Genomic DNA, 18,243 nt, shown 5'->3' on the forward strand with positions numbered 1-18,243 from the left:
GGGGGGCCGTCTAGACTATCGACAACGAGCTTTTGAGAAGCCTTGAAATGATCTCCACGACAATATATGTTGATTTGAGTAGACGGCCGTCGAAAAATGGCCGACTTGTATTTGGGAAAAGTCATATGCCATCTCACCATCTACTCAAAAAACGCAACAGACTCTTTATGTAATGAACAACCAGACGATCCATTCATTTTTCTCAACTGCCTTACACCTCGACCGATAACAGAATCTTCGTATAATATTTCGCAGCTGCTATGAGCTGCCAGATAGTGGGCTTTCTTTTCTTCCTGAAAGTATAGGACTGCTTTGGAACCATCCACAAAAACTTCAATCAAATATTAACACATAGATCAGGGCAGGAAGGAGTATAGGTTGCTGTTATGACTTTAGAACCTTTCTCAACATGGGCTGAGCATCTTCACACATGAGTTCCGAGGTGCCTAGAATTACGTTCCAAGTGCGTCCCTTTGCTGCCGCTTCGTTTTCCATACGGGATCTAACATTTTCAAACTCTCGGTTGTGGAAACTCCTCAACAATCACCGCCGGACCACCCACGTGGAATTTGTGAATCGCTTTCTTATCCAGATCCACAAACACCTCATACGAGCCAGGATGCAGCACTCGGTTTCCCAGCTCGTCGACTCGTACCAACCTTTCAACGGTGATGACAACTTCCTTCACTACAGCCTGACCGGGCTGAATGCCTCTGAAGCGAGTGTACCCTGCAAGGGTCTTGAGCGGCCTAGGTTCAGGACCAGCTTCCGATTTGAGGAATAGCAGTGCCACGTAGTCCGAGGCAACGTCTCCAGTGTTGGTCACCGTCACGGCAACAGTAAGCATCGGTCTCTCCAAGGTCTTTTGCCACGATGGCGCCCTAGAGTCCTTGCTGTCTGCTACATACGTGACTTTTGTAGTCTCGATTACAGCAGGCTCCTGTAGCGCTTTGAGTGTGACGTCAAAAGTCGTATAGTGCAAGCCAAACCCATATGCCACGGGCGTCTCGCCGAGGTACCACATGTATGTCCGTCCGAGGCCCGAGTTACCCGGGACTGGTCGGAGATTCATATCCGTCGACGGAACTGCGTCGTTATAAACCGCCGGGTACTGCGTAACAGACAGCCTCCCAGACGGTGCCTCGCGTCCAAAGAGCAAGTCCAAAGCGGCCTTGCCCCCGGACTGGCCAGGGTACCCGCCCCATAGAATCGCGCGGATAGAGTCGCTGGCCAGGAGCTCCGTGTCGTCCACCTGCCCGCCGCCAAACTGAAGCACGACGACCGGCTTACCGACCTCGGCGAGGGCGCGGAGAAGCTCCAACTGAGGCGCCGGCCAGGCCAGGGTCTTGCGATCGAGCGTCTCGGCTTCCAACGTGTTGTCGACGCCGCCCGCGAAGATGATTATGTCTGCTTCCGCTGCGGATTTGAGAGCGTCAGAAAGCGAATCGTCCGAGGCGTTGATCTTGGAGCCTAGCGTGTATGTAAAATCGAGCCCGTGATCCTGAGCGGCCTGGTATGGAGATATCAGGTACGGTGCGGGACCAAAGTAGTTGCCTTGCATCTGCGTCGTAGCTTTGGCCCAGGGACCGATGAGCGCATATTTCTTGCCCGAATCTGGAGAGAGAGGCAGGAGTCCGTCATTCTTGAGGAGCACCGAGCCCTCGATGACTGCTCTGTACGCAAGCTCTCGCGCCTCCTCTGTGTCGACGTCTTGCCAGAGTAATGATCTCAAGGGCTGCTCTCGGGCAGAGTCAAACTGGCCGACGGAGATCAGCGCCGTGTACATCCTCGTGAGCGACCTGTCAACCTCCTTTTCGGAAATGAGAGACTGGTTCCAGGCCAACTGCAGGGCCTCGGAACCAGGGAACGCGTTGCACTCCAGATCGGTGCCGGCCTTCATCGACCACGCCGCGGCGTGTCCCAGGTCCGGCGCGTAATGATGATACGAAACCATGAGGGCGACGCAGTCGCAGTCCGTGGAGATGTACTGCCCATCCCCATCCCACCGCCAATGCCGTCGGAGGATATCTTCAAGGAGATACGAATTCGCGCACAGTGGTGTGCCGTTGATGCCGTTATAGCTGCACATGAAGGATCCGACATTCTTCTCGACGGCGCACGTTTTGAAGGGAGGGAGGTAGTACTCGGAGAGTTCCTGGGTGGTGATGATGGCGTCGAACCCGGCGCGGTCGACGCCCTGGTAGTGCTCAAAGTCGTTGGCCGCGAAGTGCTTGCACGTCGCGACTAGCTTCTTGGACTTGTCGGTCCCCTCGAGGCCCGTGAGCATCGCTGCGACGTAGTTTTGGAGGTGGAAAGGGTCCTCGCCGGGCGTCTCTTGACCGCGTCCCCAACGGGGATCTTTAAAGGCGTTGATGTTGGGAGACTGAGGCTCTGTCAGCATCTGGTCTAGGTGAGGGCGATGGGATGCCTTTGGTCTGCACTTACATAGAGGTCCAGTCCAGATCGACCATCATTGCTAAAGGCCCTCGCCTCCTTGCTGACCACCTCCCCAATCGCCCTCACCAGCTCATCATCAAAGGCCGAGCCGATGACGATTGGCTGCGGAAACGACGTCGCATAGCTAAAGTTGCCGCTCTTTGCAAACTTGGTCCCGGGGGACGACGCGACGCCGTGGAGGCCCTCGGACCACCACTCATACGGCGGGATTCCGAGTCTCGGAATACCGGGCGCCTCGTTGACGAGGTTATCGAGCTTCTCCCAGATCGTGAGCTCAGCTACCAGCGCCCTGGCCCGTTCGTTTGGAGAGAGGGATTCGTCGCACACGTTGATGGAGCAAAGAGGATCCCGCGTACAATCCGGGAAGCTGCCGGCGGCTTGAGAGTCCGATGCTGGCAGGGGGGCGAGGCACGTCCGAGATGTAAGTGGTTTTTGCTCGTCTGATGGACCCGACCCGGCCGCCAGGATGGTCCCGGGGAAAAGGAGAAGGTGATTCCTGATGAACCTATACATCTTTCGAGCTCACACGTCGTTTACATGAGAGAAGGATGAGTGAGATTCGGCCTCCCTTGCAGATCTGATCGTTCCTATCTCTACCCCGCGTCGAGTGCGGGGCATACCGCTCTGGCCGTATCATATCATCTCCTCACCTACATGTACGTTAGTTACCTTGCGATATCGAAGCTTATGTTGAATTCATCCTGCTTTATCTTGGCTCACTGGATACTTCTCTTATGCGTTTGATACCGTCGAGCAGGAATACTAAGTAAAGGATTGAAGGACAATGAGGGCGATGGACCATGGATCGAATTGCTGGAGCGTTGATACCCGTAGGAATATAGTTACATCAACAGTCACCTATTCAATTCAACTTGCTTATGTTGAAAGAAATTTGCGACCTAGGGAAATTGGAAAGTCTACTCGTGCTCTTTCATAGTCACATTGGTCGATCCATCGCTTCGAGGAGAGGGTTTGCATTGTCATCAGAGCAATCCGCGTACATATGCGTTGTGCCCAGCCAACACTGGAAATTTGCAAAATTGTTGGAATTGATGGTTCTATGATCTCAGCAGATCGTAAAACCAGTTCATCACACTTTACGCAGTAGCCCGACTGAATCGCACACCTTAGTTACTGTGTCGGCGGGCAGTATCAGATCCGCGGGCGAGAAACTGTACCGATTCGGCGGTTCTATATCCTCAGTGGGATACAGAAGAAAGCAAACGAGACCTCGAATCCATTCAAAGTCTTTAAGAGAAGCATGTTGAAATGATGCGCTCGAGGTGTCGGTCGAATAGAGCAGCGCGCCCGGCTGCAAGCCGCGTATGAAGGAAGTGGATGTATCAAGCATAGATGCAAATGGCACTTACTTGTAGATAGACGTTTTTGGGCCACGAAGTTGTTCGTGAAAATGGAAAAGCAACCATCGATGTCCTGACGAGCAGGTGGCGACTTGGATCTGCCGAATTTGAGCTTCAAATCCTTAGACTCTTGCAATGGCGTCTCCTCCCTTCAACTTAGGCTTCGTGTTGCCAGGCTGCTACAATGGAAGGGCATATAACAGTGCCTAGTGCCTAAAACTATCACTTCCCTGATAAGCAGCACAACTTCAATACTGCAGCCAGCAAGAGAGGGATGAGGGATTCCAAGCGCCTGTATCTGCTTCTTGGCGGTAGGATCCATGGGCTTGTATGATGGTAATATTCTGTCAGTGAAAGGTATGAATAATGAATATACTCATTCGGTACGGATATAGGGGACATAGTTGGCAGGGAGAATCGCGGACGGGAGCATTAAATGCCACGCGGAGGTGCTGATAGACTCCTCCGAAGGGTTGATCAAGCCTTGGAGAGAACTACCGCAAGAGTTCTTCCGTTTGGTATCACACGCGTGCTTTCACTGGAAGAGCTGCGGCTACCAGATATTATCAAGTTGAGAAGCCTTACACACTTACTTCAACATGAAGCTACGAGACATCGCCACAAATACACTTGAGAAAGTGACGAATCTAGGACCCCCAAGGAACATGAGCACATAAGGAGACTTGAATAACAAGCGGCAAGGGCAGGAAGACAGCAAGCTGAGTGTAAGAGACAGACACTCGCAAAATCTATACCATGTCCCCTGTGGCGGAATGCCTGCGAACAAGATCCACGGATATGACCTTGCTCGGCCATAGTGTGCAATCTGAAGATGGGAGACGCGAGATGCATTCCGGACTTGACGACACACTGAGACTTCTGGGAGGAAGCAAGGGCCAAGCCGATAAGCTTGGCCGGACAAACACCGATTCTGCCAGTCCAACCAAAAAAAGAAAAGAGAAGAAACATCGTCACCGTCGGCAGCTAAAAGTTCTCGGCCGGCCAACTTACCCCGCGAAGAATTTGCTTCCCTCACGATGTTCTCTACCCCGCCAACTGGAACACCGGTTGCGGATCCAACCCTCCAAAGCACGACGCTCAGAGTTTGTAAGCTCGATCTCGTAACAAGATGCAAGCGATTGGGCCGACGGCGGCCGGGCGGTTGTGCGGGTCTTTCTCTCGACTCGCTTTTGCTCTGGACTTTCCTCGATCTGGGTCATGTCGGAAAGCGGGCGACGTCGTATCAGCATCGGCGAGATCTCCCGCGGCCTAATACACGATGTGGCCTGGTGCCAGGGCCCAGGGGGCCCGAAGACGATGGCGTATGGCGTATCTGTACTCTGTATGGATACAGACGGCGGTCTTACTCGTTGACACGTCGGCTTTTGCACATTGCTGACCAGCCCAGCTTAGCCTACCGACACCCCTGTGATGCAGTTTGCCTGCGGCTTCGTGCGGCGCGGAACGCAGGTTGGCGCCTCTTCTCAGCCGTTAGCCTGTTTCGAGATGCCAGCTCTGCATAATGGTAGTCTGAGGTAACGAGTTTGGCCCGCTCGACTTTGCGGGCTTTGCTGTATAGGGTTTGCGAAACTTCGACAACACGGCCAAAGCAACCGGGGACGGGCAGCAATGAACATGTTTGGCAATGGGCCGCGAGAGGGGGGGGGCATTTCCGACTCAGGGCTTTGCTGCCATGCTGGTGGAGTTTTGCTCTCGTTACCGACTTACCGTACGGGATATCGACCGACGGAGGCGGCCGGGTCGTGGTTCAGGATGGGCGAAGCGGGCAGGTTCTGGCAAGCCAACCAAGGTCCAAGAAGAGTTGCTGTAACATCAGGGCTCGGCGAGGACCCCATCCATCGCTTCTGCGGCTTCGCGAAGGGGTCCGAAGGAAGAGGAGAAGAAGGATTCGAACAAGAAATGCGGTCAACAAGCGACTTGCGCAACAGGTGAACCGAGCTCCGATGATCAACCCGGCAAGGGTTTGAGGTTTGGGGGCTCAGGACCACACAAGGGGCGGCTATCTCAACCTTCTTTGCTTTTTTATTCCTTTGCAAAGATGGGCGCCCACATGCAGCTTTTGGGGTCAAAGCATCACTCACCATCGGGGCGGGACTGGACCTGTCAGAGAAAAGAACATCGGCCTTGATGCCTAACGCATGCCGACTTCGCGGCGAGATACGTCTGATATCCGTCCGCGCAGCCCGGTTTTGCGGGCAACGTATAGAGTTGGCGCGCCATTGAAGATGAGCGAGGCCTGCAGATAGTTGCAATGTTCTATGCCCCTGAGCAGCGCGAATCAATATCTACCTTCAAGAATCATAGAACGATTTGGCCAGAGCCCCCCGGCCGCTTGGTTGCGGAGCATTGACTTTCCAAGCTCCGATGGTGTGTCCACTCAGACTGCCCATTTTGGACGGGTACGGAGAGTGTATCATGGATAGTAGGGGAGAAAAACAGACGAGAAAAGCAGGCGTGACAGGGTGACGAAACAACCTCAAGGTCACGGTGGCACGCAAAGTCACGATGGGATGGGGCTGATGGCTACCGCCTCACCCATAACAGATCTTGGTTAGCCTTGCTCTGCAGCGGGGCTGGGATCTTGGATGATGGATCGCCGACTTTCCTTTTTGAACAATGGTTGCGACGCTCGGGGGGGGAGGGGGGTTTTGCTAGCGCAGCCAGCTGTGCTGCTGTGCTGTCTTTTGCCTGGATAATAAAGTGCAGGGCGATGTTGCAATCCCAATATGGATACAAGAGCATCCATGCTGCAACGCTGGGCCAAAGCTCCAACAACTTCCAAGGAGCTGTCGTTTGAAGCCTGGAGGATGGTGTTGATGAACGCGTCGATCTAGTAGCCGGTCCGAACTCTGCTCCGCAACACTCTGAAAGTTTGCCAGAGCGATCAGTGCCAGCTACCCCCGATGTCGAGCCCGCGTGTGTGTACCGATCCATGGCGTTTGCTTGAGTGAAAGTGCTTTGGGGATGCGTGATAGGCCTTCCTCGAGGGATGCTTGCTTCTGCCTGCCCTTTGATGTCGAAGCCTTGTCTGGTTGCTGATCCGGATCAGCAAGTTGAATTAGACTTCGCAGCAGCAGCATGCCGTGTACCGTCTTCGACCTCCTCTTATGAGACATTGCGGCACCTGATGTCATTCGTGCGCATGTCCCGGCTTCGGCGAAAGACGCCAATCTATCGATCAAGGGTTCACTCAACTGAGGCGACACAGGCCTGGGCAAGTACCCCGACAGCAGATATCTTGAGGATCCGGTGGGATGGTGGTCGCTTGGGCTTTCGAAGATGGAAACGACGAATTTTCATTATGCCTTCGTTGAGCTGGCGCATTGTAGCGATGGCACGGTGAGTGGCAGCTTCGGCGCAAACTCATCCGATGTTTAGTCTCGACAGCAACAGTGATTAAGCGTTTGGGGGCTCGAGTCCGACCCGGTCCAGCATCAGGACGTGCCCACAGCCTCTAGGTCACCAAAGGAGAGAGAGGATGCCTCAGCTCACTCTGTCGGGGCGGCCCCTGTTTGCCTGTCACGCCTGAGCTTGGCCTGGCCTGCCTAGCGTGCTTGGATAGAATCTTTTCGGGGAGCTTGGTGGATACGGCAACTGACGATGCTGCTTTTGACAGGGCCGGTCTTTAATCATGTGGCCCATCGTATCCCGGTCTATGACCACGGCCCCTTTCGATCGTTAATCTCACCGATGATGGGCAATCGACTCAAGCGAAATGTGGTCAATGGATTCCCCTTGGTCTTCAGGCCACGAGCCTATTGGAAATCCTTTAGTGGAATCCGATCTGTATTCGTACGAAAAAAGAACATTGAATTTGCTCTGCTTGGCGGGTTGACAGGTGCACGAACCACGGGCTCCCGTCTCTGGCATCGGATCGTTCGTTGCCCCAGTGCCCCTTTGTTTGTACACTACGTGTTAGAGTCACAATTTGACGGCTGCGAACTATTGGACTGGGAGCCGACGGTGCTGTTGCACGTCCCCCAGGTATTCAGTAGTGTAAATGCGTTGGGAGCTTTGGCTCAAACATTGTATTTGTACGTACACAGTCCGGCGCGACGGACTGACTGCGTGTCCAATTACGTTTCTGGGCGAAAAGTTACCTTGCGTTTGCCAAAGGCTCCCTGTACAACTGGAAGTGAACCTGGGCTGCCCTCGCTGGGCAGCCCGTGATGGACGTGTACACGGACGCCAAGCTCGACCGAATACATCATTGAGCATGGAATGGCAGGCTTCGAAAGTGGAGTTGTTGGCTTCGCCGCTTGCGTGCAGCGCCGTCGTGTTACCGTGAACATGTCGGCACAAGGTCAATCCCACTCTGATGAAGTGGGTGAAGCCAAGCTGTCACTGCCTTGAGGCTTGCATTGGGGAGCGGCACCGGTTGTTGGATGATCTATCCGTTCTGGGTAGCGGACTTCTTGCACCTGATGGGAATGCGGTTTACCGTTTCTGCTCCTAACAACACCCATCTATTTGCTTTACTCTCGCAATAGTAGGAGAGAACGGGCCTTTCGCCTCGCGGCTTTTCGCAACCCCCCTCGACAAAAGATGGATGGAACGATAATATCCAGTGCCTGCGACGTCGTTGTAGAGAGAGGGTCTGTGAGCGTGTACCTTACTGCCGTGATGTCCGTGTCCGTCCTATGGCAAGTGATGGACCTGTCGAGAGCGGCGCCTAGCCCGATGAAGTTCGTCCCTCATCCAAAAAGAGGCTCGTTCGCGAAGGGACCCGACGATATGGACCAGCCCACATGGGAACACTACAAGTCGGGACGAAACCAGTCACTCGCCACCGCAAAAAGCAAATCCTTCGTTCCGCAGGATAACAGGACGGGCTGCATCTCTGTTTTTTTTTTTTTGCTCTATCCAGTGTCCCTCCCATTCTACCCAAAACGGCGTCATCTCTAAGTGATCAGTCATGTCGATACGAGTCATGGAGAGTAGCAGTAAGCTTGCTTGCTCTGCTGCATCTCATCAACGACTGAGTCGGTCTTAGATTACTTGCTTTTCAGTCTGCAGAGTCTGACGAGAACAGACCTTGGGACGCTCGACCTCTTTCATATTGCTTTTCGTCCTTGTGGGAAACCGGTCGCGTCGTTGTCTCCTCGTTGTGAGCGTGCTAGGCTCAAGCGAGCAGTGCTGGCTCATCAATACTTACTCCTTTTGCAAGCATCTCAGCCACGCCGGTCCGCTCCAGGCTATGTCGAGAGGCAGAGCAGGATGCCCCCTCTCTGCGACTCTGTGCGAGGAAAAAAAAAGGACATTCCAGAATACGTGGAGCATTTCGTAAGGCCCAGAATATGGGGCCAGGTTCAGTCAGGGGCGTGCTTTCGACCACCGCATGTGGATGGGCCGCCCGTCTCTCTGCTGGGTTCGGAAACGGCGGGATCGTGAAGTGACACTGATATTTACCAACCGAAGCCGCCAGCGGGCTGCGGGCTGAGACTCTGAGTTGGCAAAGCTGGAGCGGGCGGTGGGTGGTGCCATGGTGCGGAACCGTAGCCTCTGGACAGAGAGGCGTTTGCATGGCACATGCTTACATTGTACCTCCATGCTATTGCTGCTGCGTTGCCATAACATTGAATCCATCATAATCCATCGTCCTGCCAGCTCGACATCAGCATTCTCCTCAACGGTGGGCCTCTCGATGTTGGCTGTCCCGTGTCGCCCACTATACGTCCGGTGCTGCTGCAGGTCATTCGCAAACTGGGGAATTCTGAGACAAGACCAGGACAGAAGCGGCTGAGCAAGACCACCCGCGGTCCATCGGACAATGACCCTCAAACGGCCAGAGTTAGTCTCTCTCTCATTCTCTGGCTGACTCCTGAATCCCTATCCGTATCCGTAGGTACAAATATTTTGCAGAGCGTGGGGAGGCAGCAAGGCTAAGGGGATGATGGTTGTTCTGGACCCGAATCGGTAATGAAGCTATTGCCAACAAAAGCCGCTACTGAGGTGACGGGCGTGTGCAGATTTGCAACCCGGCGCTGAGTTTTGCAAAATTGAATGCGGCATAGAGAGAGAGAGAGAGGCCCAAAGCGCTCGTCCAAGGTCGACGTCGATGGCTATGGATTTTATGGAATAATGGCTGTGAGACCTGGGTTTTTTTCTGCTGAATGGCGTCGCTGATCATCACCGACGAGAGAGTGTGGGAAGTATGCCCATGCCCGAAATGGGCAAAGACTCCTCCACACTTCTTCAGGGGCCCTAGCGATGCCCTGCAGAGATCATTCATTGGAAACCTGGGAGGGCATTCACGAGCCTTTGGTTGGCGACTTGGGGGACTCGGGGAGGGGACGGGGGCGCGGTTTCGCGCAACCACGGCCCTTCACCCCCCCCTGCTCGACCTACGCTGTCAAATTGATTAAAAGAATATTGGGCGGTGATTGCGAGTGTCATCGGTGTCGTCTTCACACTCTCGTCATTCGTTTGTTGTATCGAGCTGATGCCCCGTGCTTCCACGTTCCGTTTCCGTTTCCTCTTTGCCAGCTGATCAGTCCGTCCATGGCTGAGGGTTGCAACCACTGCCAGTAGGTAGTGAATCACCAGCATCCTGTTTGTATGTACCGTACGTAGTGTATATTACTACGTGACTACGTAGGTATTCCTCCTTTGCAATATCAAAACCATGGATCAGGGGTGTGTTTCCGCCGGCCGACAACCCCTGCCTTAGCCCCGGGTGTCGTTGTGCAGCGCGGGAGGGGACCAAGAAAGTGCCAGGCCGAGGGCCGGCTATTGGAGCGATCAACGTTCGCTGGTGGGAGAGGACGACGAATTTGGTGTTCGCGGCCTGTCCGACCTGCTCTCTTGCACTCCCACCGTCTCGTGTGGCTTGCAAGGATTGCGTGCGGTGGACCGCCACCACCCATGCAGAATCTGGACGGCTTCCCACCCTAATCACCTGCAAGTCAGGCAGTCCCCGGCCAAGGAGGGGTGATGTATCGAGGCAAAAGGTGGATGACTTTAGAGTAAAGGGTGCGGTATGTAAGGTTCAGGTGGCTGTCCAAGAGGCCGTCACACGTTAAAGTGCTGGCTGGGTGAATTAATCACTTTTTCCCACGTTCGTTTCCCTTCCCCGATATCATAACCGCTCCCCCCCCCCATACCATATCATCGCGCACGCACTTTCCAAGGAATAGGGAGGGCCCTGCATCTTTTCTTGTCCTTACTCTTTTCCGCTCCAAAGTCTCATGTTCGACACGTGGAGGAGCAGCCCACTTGAAAAAAGAGCTTGAAGCCGAGAGAGCCCGTCTGGCCCGGACCGATCTGGAAATTGAGCCGGTGGAGACGCAAACAGGAGTCTGGCTTATTACCTACGCCCCCTTGGTCTCGGGTGCTTCGTATGACGGCCATCGTCTCATTTCTTTGTGTCGCCGTCGGAGTGGGAGGATCGCTCGAGAGGAATCTACTCGGCTGTGCAACCAAAGCCTCAACCTTTACCACGGACCACGAACGTCTCGCACGAAAGAGACATTGGACCAACAAGAGCAGCAAATTGTCGTTTGGGGAAGAAGAAACATTGAGCTTGAGCAACACCAACATACCACCATCGCATGGAGACTCGTCGTCCTGTCTGGCTCACCAAACCGCATGCATCGATAGCGCGGGTTGTCAAGCTGCTTTGACAAGGTAGTTCCCTCCACTCCAACCACGAGCTCTGCCATATGAAAATCCGCTGGGCCACCCACGCTCCAAGACTTCAGCAGCTTTCTTCTGAATGTTTGCTGCTCTTGGCAGGAAGGCTTTGCAAAAGAACCGGGCTGACCAGAAGAACAGAGGTCGTCGCCGCCGCCGCGCCGGTTCGTCGAGATGGGGCGAACCTCTAAATTCACATTCCCCGTGCCCGGGAGGAAACAGAAACCGCCGTTTGGCCCGATTGTATCCGGGCCGATGTCGAAAGCACAGAAGATTTTGGGGACCGCCGAAATCAATATTGACGCTCCGCGACAGTGGGATTCCGCCTCCAACTCTGGCATCAGCGTCTGCGTATCCGAAAGCACGGCGACTTATAATGCGAGCGAGAGAAGTCGAGGCATGCGCCATGAAGAGGAGGCTTGCGCCGGGAACAATCGCAGGAACAACACGAACGCGCAATGGGAACAGGAGTCCGAAGTCCTGCCGGCTTTTTTGACGAACCGATTCGCGCAGCTGAGCACCGAAGGCGGCCAGCGGGAGTTCACCGAAACATCAAGCCTCGCCCGACGTGGTTCAAACTCGACCATCACCTCGTGGTACGACAAAGCGAAGATGCCACTGTCCATATCGCAGCAGACGTCATCTTCCGCCATGGCCAAGGGCCTGCCTCAGAAAGCCAACGCCGTCCTCGATATCGAAGGCCAGTCGTCGACCAATTACCCGGCACCGTTGAACCTGAAAGCCAAGAAGCGGCCCAGTCGGCTGGATCTTGGGCCACTGTTGTCTCGTCACAAGCACCACAGCTTGAAAGGCAAACCCGACCCTCAGCGAGCGAGCTCCGTACATGGAAACGAATACGCCAATCAATCGCCCTCGCGCGCTTCGGTCACGTCGCCCCAAGCCACGCCGCCGCCGATTCAGCAGAGAGTCGAGAGGAAGCTAATGAGAAAGAGCACATACGATAGCCTCAACTCGACCGGAAGCCGCCCGAGAACAGGTTCAAGCAGCCGCAGGGGCGCCAACGACATCAGCACGTTGCCTAATCTGTATGAGCATTACGAGCAAATGTCATTTGACCAAGTCCTGGGGCATGACGGTCCTTTGGCCGCTGCATCAACTCATTCCTTGCCCAGTGTTGGCCATACGCCACTGCGATCGCCATCAACGACTGACCAAAGAAGAAACTTTTCAAGGCCTCCCCTCAGACACGAGGGCACGACGTCAACATACCAGCCCCAATTTGGTCCATTACCAGAATGTTTGCCCTTATCAACTAGTCAACAACCGACGCAGACAGATCGTGATTGCGCATCGAGTGTTTCAAGCCGCTACACAAAGACCTCGAAAGCCTCCAAGCGAACAAGTCAGAGCTTAAACGGTTCCGATCTAATGGAGAAGAGTGTGCTGTCGCTGTCATCAGACTCGGAAGAGGACTTCTTTCCCGATTCCGTCTCAAAATTCACTGGAGGTTCTCGCAGTAGCGATGCGGGCAGCTTAGCTCCTTCGTCGCTGAGGTCGACACAATCTCGAGACGCCCCATCATTGGGACAAGGCTCGAGGAAGTCTGTCAAACATGCCAGCTTTGCCCCGACCAATACATATCTCACCATTCCTAGCAAATCGCCGCCGAGCAAACCATCCAGTGTCAGCTCACGAATGAGCTCTTTGCCCTCAACTACCTATCGGCCTCCGCCTGCCTCGAATCGGTCATCGCAATACTCGACCATGTCAACATCAACAACGGACTCCATGAACAAGCGGCAAAGTCGCTCGAGTTACAGCGCTCAGGAAGCGCGGGTGATTGCTGTGCTTCCTCCACAAGAATCTCACTCAGGCTGGGATCGCATGGCCAACCCGCCCCAGCGCATGCTGTCTACAAAATCCCCTTCCGTGCACTCGGTCGACCAGCCGACCCCGCCAATGAGCCCGGCATCTGTAGAATCTTTCATGAGTTCCGGTGGCGCCGCGGATGCCAACAACACCACAGACTCTCGCTTCATGGCCGTGACCCGGCAGGAAGAGATGCTGCTTGCGGCTCTCCGGATGAAGCGGGCTCGGATGCGTGAATCAGTCCTGGCAGAATACGAAGACGACTCGAGAAGTTCATCCTCGTTCCATCAACGCAACTCCTCGCAGGGCACCATTACCGAAATGGATTGGCCCGAACCTCCGGGTCAGACCCTTCGCCACCAGACATCGGCAACCTCGAACAGCACCATCAAGGCCGGATCGCGTGCCTCTGACAGTCGCCCGGCGTCGGTGGTCCGAGGCAGGAGCCATCACCGCAGCAACTCCCGCCACCTTGACTTTCCCGCGACCTCTTCGCAGCCAGTGTCCGGGGCATCGTCGAGGACGGCTAGCCTGAGGAAGATGAGACCGGTCCAGGAGACGCTGCCAAGCGAGGCCAAGCAGGAGCGGATCCTGCTCTACCTGGACAGGCCGGTGGGAAAGGTCAACTCGATGGACTTTGCGGAGCCGAGCCCCGACCTCAGCGACTTTATGGACTTTGACAACGCCAGCGAGGAAGACGAAGAGTTCACGAGCGGCATGTCCATGTTCCGGAACCGGGACCACCACAGATTCACCTTGGGCAGCAAGAGCCGGGGCCGGATGCTGATGACGGGCGAGAGGGTCCGCCACGAATCTTCGCCGCTGAGACCGAGAGGCAACGCCGCCTCCGCCGACAACGTGAACGCGAAGCGGGCGCCCACCACCGAAGTCGTCGAGAGCGACAGCGACGTCGAGCCAATGTTTGGGATCCCGCGGCCCGACTCGCCCGTGTCGCCCGAGGGCACTCTGGGTCTCCCCAACCAGGGGCTGTCCAAGAAGAAGGCTGTCCGGCTCAGCGCCGTCGGCAACGCGGGAGTCGAAGCCGGCTGGTGGGGTGACGACGGTTGAATTTTGGAGTTGAGGAAGAAAAATTTCCGAAATTAGCAAGTCTTCTTTGTTCGTCGTGTGGGAACGATTTCTGATAATCTTCTTCATGATACCCTGCACATGAAATGGCCATTTTTTCCCCCTCTTCTTTTTTTTTTTTTTTTTGTATCTTTTTGGTCGATAACAATATTCTGTACAAAAGAATTCTCTCACGGATATACAAGAGGCGAGGTGTTTCTGGGCCCTGGACGGCGGGTGGGATAATTGTGATTCGGATGGGACGAAGCGGGAGGCTGGGGCATTTTCTGCATGAGCTATTGCTTTCTGATATCTTTTTTTCTTCTTTTGCCCTCATGATAGGGCCACCGGCATTTTGCCCCGTCGACTTTTCTTATTGAATGTAATACTATTACACGGCTCGCTTGGATGGGAACGAGGAGCGGCGTAATGGGAGCACGAAGCAGGGAGATGAAGGCCCTGTCACGGAACACAAGTTGAGGAACAAGGTCCACCGGCCGAGAAGGATATGGCAACGAGGTTGAGGCTTAAACCTGTCTGATGATACTATCAGCTGAGCAGATAGTTACTCTATAACTCACCTACCTTTACTTCACTTGCTTGCCTCATATTATACCATGCGGCAATAGTTTCCTGGTGTACTTGGCATTCTCTTTGACAAGCGCTCCGATGCTATCATAATGATATAGCCCAGTGAAAAGTGGGAAGGCGGACTGTGTCGTTGCCAGAGAACCAAGATCTCGCTGATGAGCTCCTCTGTTTGATAGTGTTTGATGGTAGCGATGAAACTTTTAAAGTACAAAGGCAGTGTGTCAGCACCTGGTTTCCAGGCTTTGTACGAGACATCACATTCACACAAGAAAGTATATACCAATGGGATATTTGATCAAGTCATTTTAACCCTATGTATGCATGGGCATTTTCCTCGCCCGTCTTTTGGTTGAGTGGGTAGTACTAGTACATAATGTGACACCCGGCGATTCTCCAATGTTGTGTTTGTTTATCAACGCCGGCTCCGTACTCTGTAGGTAATCATTTCTGTCCCGCCGCCTCGTCGAAGCTCTCAAGCACCGAATCCTTCAGCTGCTTGGGCTCCGCAGACACACCCTCGCCGGACTCCTGCGCTGACTCGTTGACCAGCTGCTTCGCCATCGTCCTAGCCTGAGCCTGGCCAACCTTGCCGTAGACGCTCAGTCCGGTGGCAATCATGCTTGAAATGTCTCCGACGTTGCCAGGGACGACAACGGCCGTGCTCTCCTTGGCCAGCTTGCCAAACGCGTCAACGTACTTCTCAGCAACAGACAAGCTGATGGCGCCCTGCGCCGCATCCTCGCCGTCGGCAATGCTCTTGGAAACGGCCTCGATACCGGCTGCGGTAGCCTTGGCCTTCATGAGGATGGCCTCGGCCTCACCAGACGCTCTGTTGATCTGCTCGGCGCGCATGGCCTCGGAAGCCAGAATGACGCTCTGCTTCTTACCCTCGGCGATGTTGATGGCCGACTGCCTCTGACCTTCGGAGTCGAGAATCTCGGCGCGCTTCGAGCGCTCGGCAGTGACCTGTCGGTGCATGGCTTCGACGACACCGGCGGGGGCGTGGATATCTCGGATCTCGTAACGGAGGCAGGTGACGCCCCAGGCCTGGGCGGCCTCGTTGATCGCGGCGGTGATGTTGGTGTTGAGGGCTGCGCGCTCCTTGAGGACGTGGTCGAGGGTTAGCTGGCCGATTTCGGATCGCATCGTGGTTTGCGCCAACTGCGAGATGGCGTATTCGGCATCTTCGACTCCGTAGCTTGGGAGAGAGTCAGCGTGCTGGCCCAATATGATCTGGGGCAAATATTATGGCGTTAACAAACCTGGCCTTGTAAGCATCAAAGACGCGCGTGTAGAGGACACCATCGAGCTCAAGGGTGACGTTGTCGGCGGTGATGGCGCTCTGGCTGGGGATCTCGAGGGCGTTTTCCTTGAGCGACTTAACGTAGGAGATGCGGTCGATGAAGGGGACGAGGATAGCCAGACCGGGTTCGAGGATGCGGTTGAACTTTCCCATGCGCTCCACGATCCATGCTGTCTGTTGCGGGACGAAGCGAATGACGGTGTTGGCGGGGAGCGACGACCTCTGGAAGTAGGACGGGGGGATGCTGGAGCTGGAGCCGAATGCTGATGGAAGCAGGCTCTTGGTGCTGGTCTGGAAGCCGCGCGACTGCACGAGAGCCCGTCGCAGCGGCGCGGAGAGTGCGGCCTTGGTTACCGCCGAAGCCATGTCTGCTGCTGCTGCTGCTGCTGCTGCATTGACATAGATCGAAATGCGTGGATCAAATGGAGGTTGCAAGCTCCGGAGCAGCGCTCTCTCTCAGGTCATCAGCTTACCTAGGTCAAAGCCTGTGGGTCCCTAACGTTTGACCGGGGGGAAAAAATCCAAGGATGACGGAGGCTGCAGCTGCCTCCCTACCGATTATTAGCCGACGGCATCGGCCGAGGCCCACCGGCTCAGATGTTCCCGTTCCGTGGCGCCCGTGGCACCACGGGCGTCCAGGACATCCCAGACACGAGGCATTGCAATGTCAGCCTGGAGACCAGACGGCACAATCTGTTCGCAACGGATCTGAAGCCCCAAGATTCTTCTTCTGCATTTGACCGCAACCCTATCCATGTTGGCCAGTCATGAAACCCAACATTCAGAACATTCTGCATTATGGCAGTAACCATGATGATAGAGCATAAGGTAGTTTGCTTCATCACCTACCTACCTTAGTAAGATTCCAACCCAACCCAAAAACTGTCAAGCTACGTGGGTCTTCAATAGCGAGAAACGTGAAAAGGCTCAAAGAATGAAGATCCAGGGTCACCCAGGGTCAATAATTGTGGCTCAGAGAGTACGAAACGTGCGAAACCGAGTCTCGCACCCGTTGCATGCTTGTGACAGTATCCTGCTCCGCCTCACTCTGGGGTTTTCACAGAAAAAAGAATGATCTGCACTCCTTCAAAAGCGCAGCAATACGGGCGGGTAGAGGTGTGGGTGTGAAGAAAAGTCGTAATCATTGAGCCGTACTACCCATGCCATGTATACCGATAATCAGCCCGACCTACCCAGCCAAACCCTCTTTCGCGCATCGTGGGGAATCATGAACATAGGCCACTACTGGTACGTGGAACCTTCGGGAGGCTGGGGGATCTTCTTGTTGGCAGGAGCTGCCATGTATCTGGAGAACTGAATGTTAGCCTGGCGTTGTGTTGACTGCTGCACTCCAGGCTGCGACTAAACGCGTATCCTCAACATACCTTCTAAGCTCAATCAGAATGGTCTCCATGGTGTTGTCCCTCTTCCAGTTAGACAAGCAAGGAAGTTGTCTAGGGTCGACGACACCATTGCGTGCGTTGACGCAGGGAAGGTTGACCTGGCTCACAAACTGTATCGTGGGAGGCTCGTCTGGGTAGTTGGGACCGCAGTGCATCTTGAGGGAGTAGATTCTGTTCTCGTGGACGCTCTGCAAAGGACCGGTCAGTGATGCGCAACACCTTGATGAAGGCTGGCGGAGAGGAGGTGTATACTGACGTGAGGGGGTCCCAGAATGGTTCCGTTCCAGTCCGACATTAAGAGGTCCTCGGCATCGTTCAGACCGTACGAGCAAGCCTCTGCAATTGGGAGAGTCAGTCAGAGATACGGGGGACAGCTTCGTTGACCTTGCATCAGACGGGCTCATGTACCTGCTCCGAGGCCCTTCTCGCCTTTCTCAAGCTCTTCAAGGAGCCTGAAGTTGCGCGGAACCTTTGCGCCCATGATGATTCGTGTGTGGGTATCGAAGGGTTTGGGGTCGGTGTGTTCGTCACAGGGCGACAGGAAGATACCGCCACTGAAATGTTCGAGGTTGGAGGGGTT

At 54.7% G+C, this 18,243-nt stretch overlaps 4 protein-coding genes across 4 annotated transcripts; 1 reads left to right on the forward strand and 3 right to left on the reverse strand.

Annotated features, from left to right (window-relative positions):
- Positions 1 to 511: 511 nt before the first annotated feature.
- CORC01_07110 (glycosyl hydrolase family 3 N terminal domain-containing protein) lies at positions 512 to 3,094 on the reverse strand (the record flags this gene model as incomplete). The annotated part of the gene is made up of 3 exons (XM_022618748.1): positions 512 to 2,383; positions 2,446 to 2,978; positions 3,055 to 3,094. 3 exons carry the CDS (start codon positions 3,092 to 3,094, stop codon positions 512 to 514), a joined length of 2,445 nt encoding a protein of 814 aa, XP_022474648.1.
- An 8,084-nt stretch (positions 3,095 to 11,178) lies between these two features.
- Positions 11,179 to 14,369, forward strand: CORC01_07111 (uncharacterized protein; the record flags this gene model as incomplete). Its single annotated transcript, XM_022618749.1, has 3 exons — positions 11,179 to 11,402; positions 11,615 to 12,517; positions 12,749 to 14,369. 3 exons carry the CDS (start codon positions 11,179 to 11,181, stop codon positions 14,367 to 14,369), a joined length of 2,748 nt encoding a protein of 915 aa, XP_022474649.1.
- A 1,029-nt stretch (positions 14,370 to 15,398) lies between these two features.
- Positions 15,399 to 16,920, reverse strand: CORC01_07112 (SPFH domain/Band 7 family protein; the record flags this gene model as incomplete). Its single annotated transcript, XM_022618750.1, has 3 exons — positions 15,399 to 16,155; positions 16,220 to 16,696; positions 16,850 to 16,920. The coding sequence occupies 3 exons, from the start codon at positions 16,918 to 16,920 to the stop codon at positions 15,399 to 15,401; spliced, it is 1,305 nt and encodes a 434-aa protein (XP_022474650.1).
- Positions 16,921 to 17,502: 582 nt separating this feature from the next.
- On the reverse strand, positions 17,503 to 18,144 carry CORC01_07113 (ubiquitin-conjugating enzyme; the record flags this gene model as incomplete). The annotated part of the gene is made up of 4 exons (XM_022618751.1): positions 17,503 to 17,566; positions 17,646 to 17,851; positions 17,920 to 17,999; positions 18,072 to 18,144. 4 exons carry the CDS (start codon positions 18,142 to 18,144, stop codon positions 17,503 to 17,505), a joined length of 423 nt encoding a protein of 140 aa, XP_022474651.1.
- Between the last annotated feature and the right edge of the window lie 99 nt (positions 18,145 to 18,243).

This window comes from Colletotrichum orchidophilum (assembly GCF_001831195.1).
Source record: "Colletotrichum orchidophilum strain IMI 309357 chromosome Unknown Scaffold_56.1, whole genome shotgun sequence".
Taxonomy (NCBI): Eukaryota; Fungi; Ascomycota; class Sordariomycetes; order Glomerellales; family Glomerellaceae; genus Colletotrichum; species Colletotrichum orchidophilum.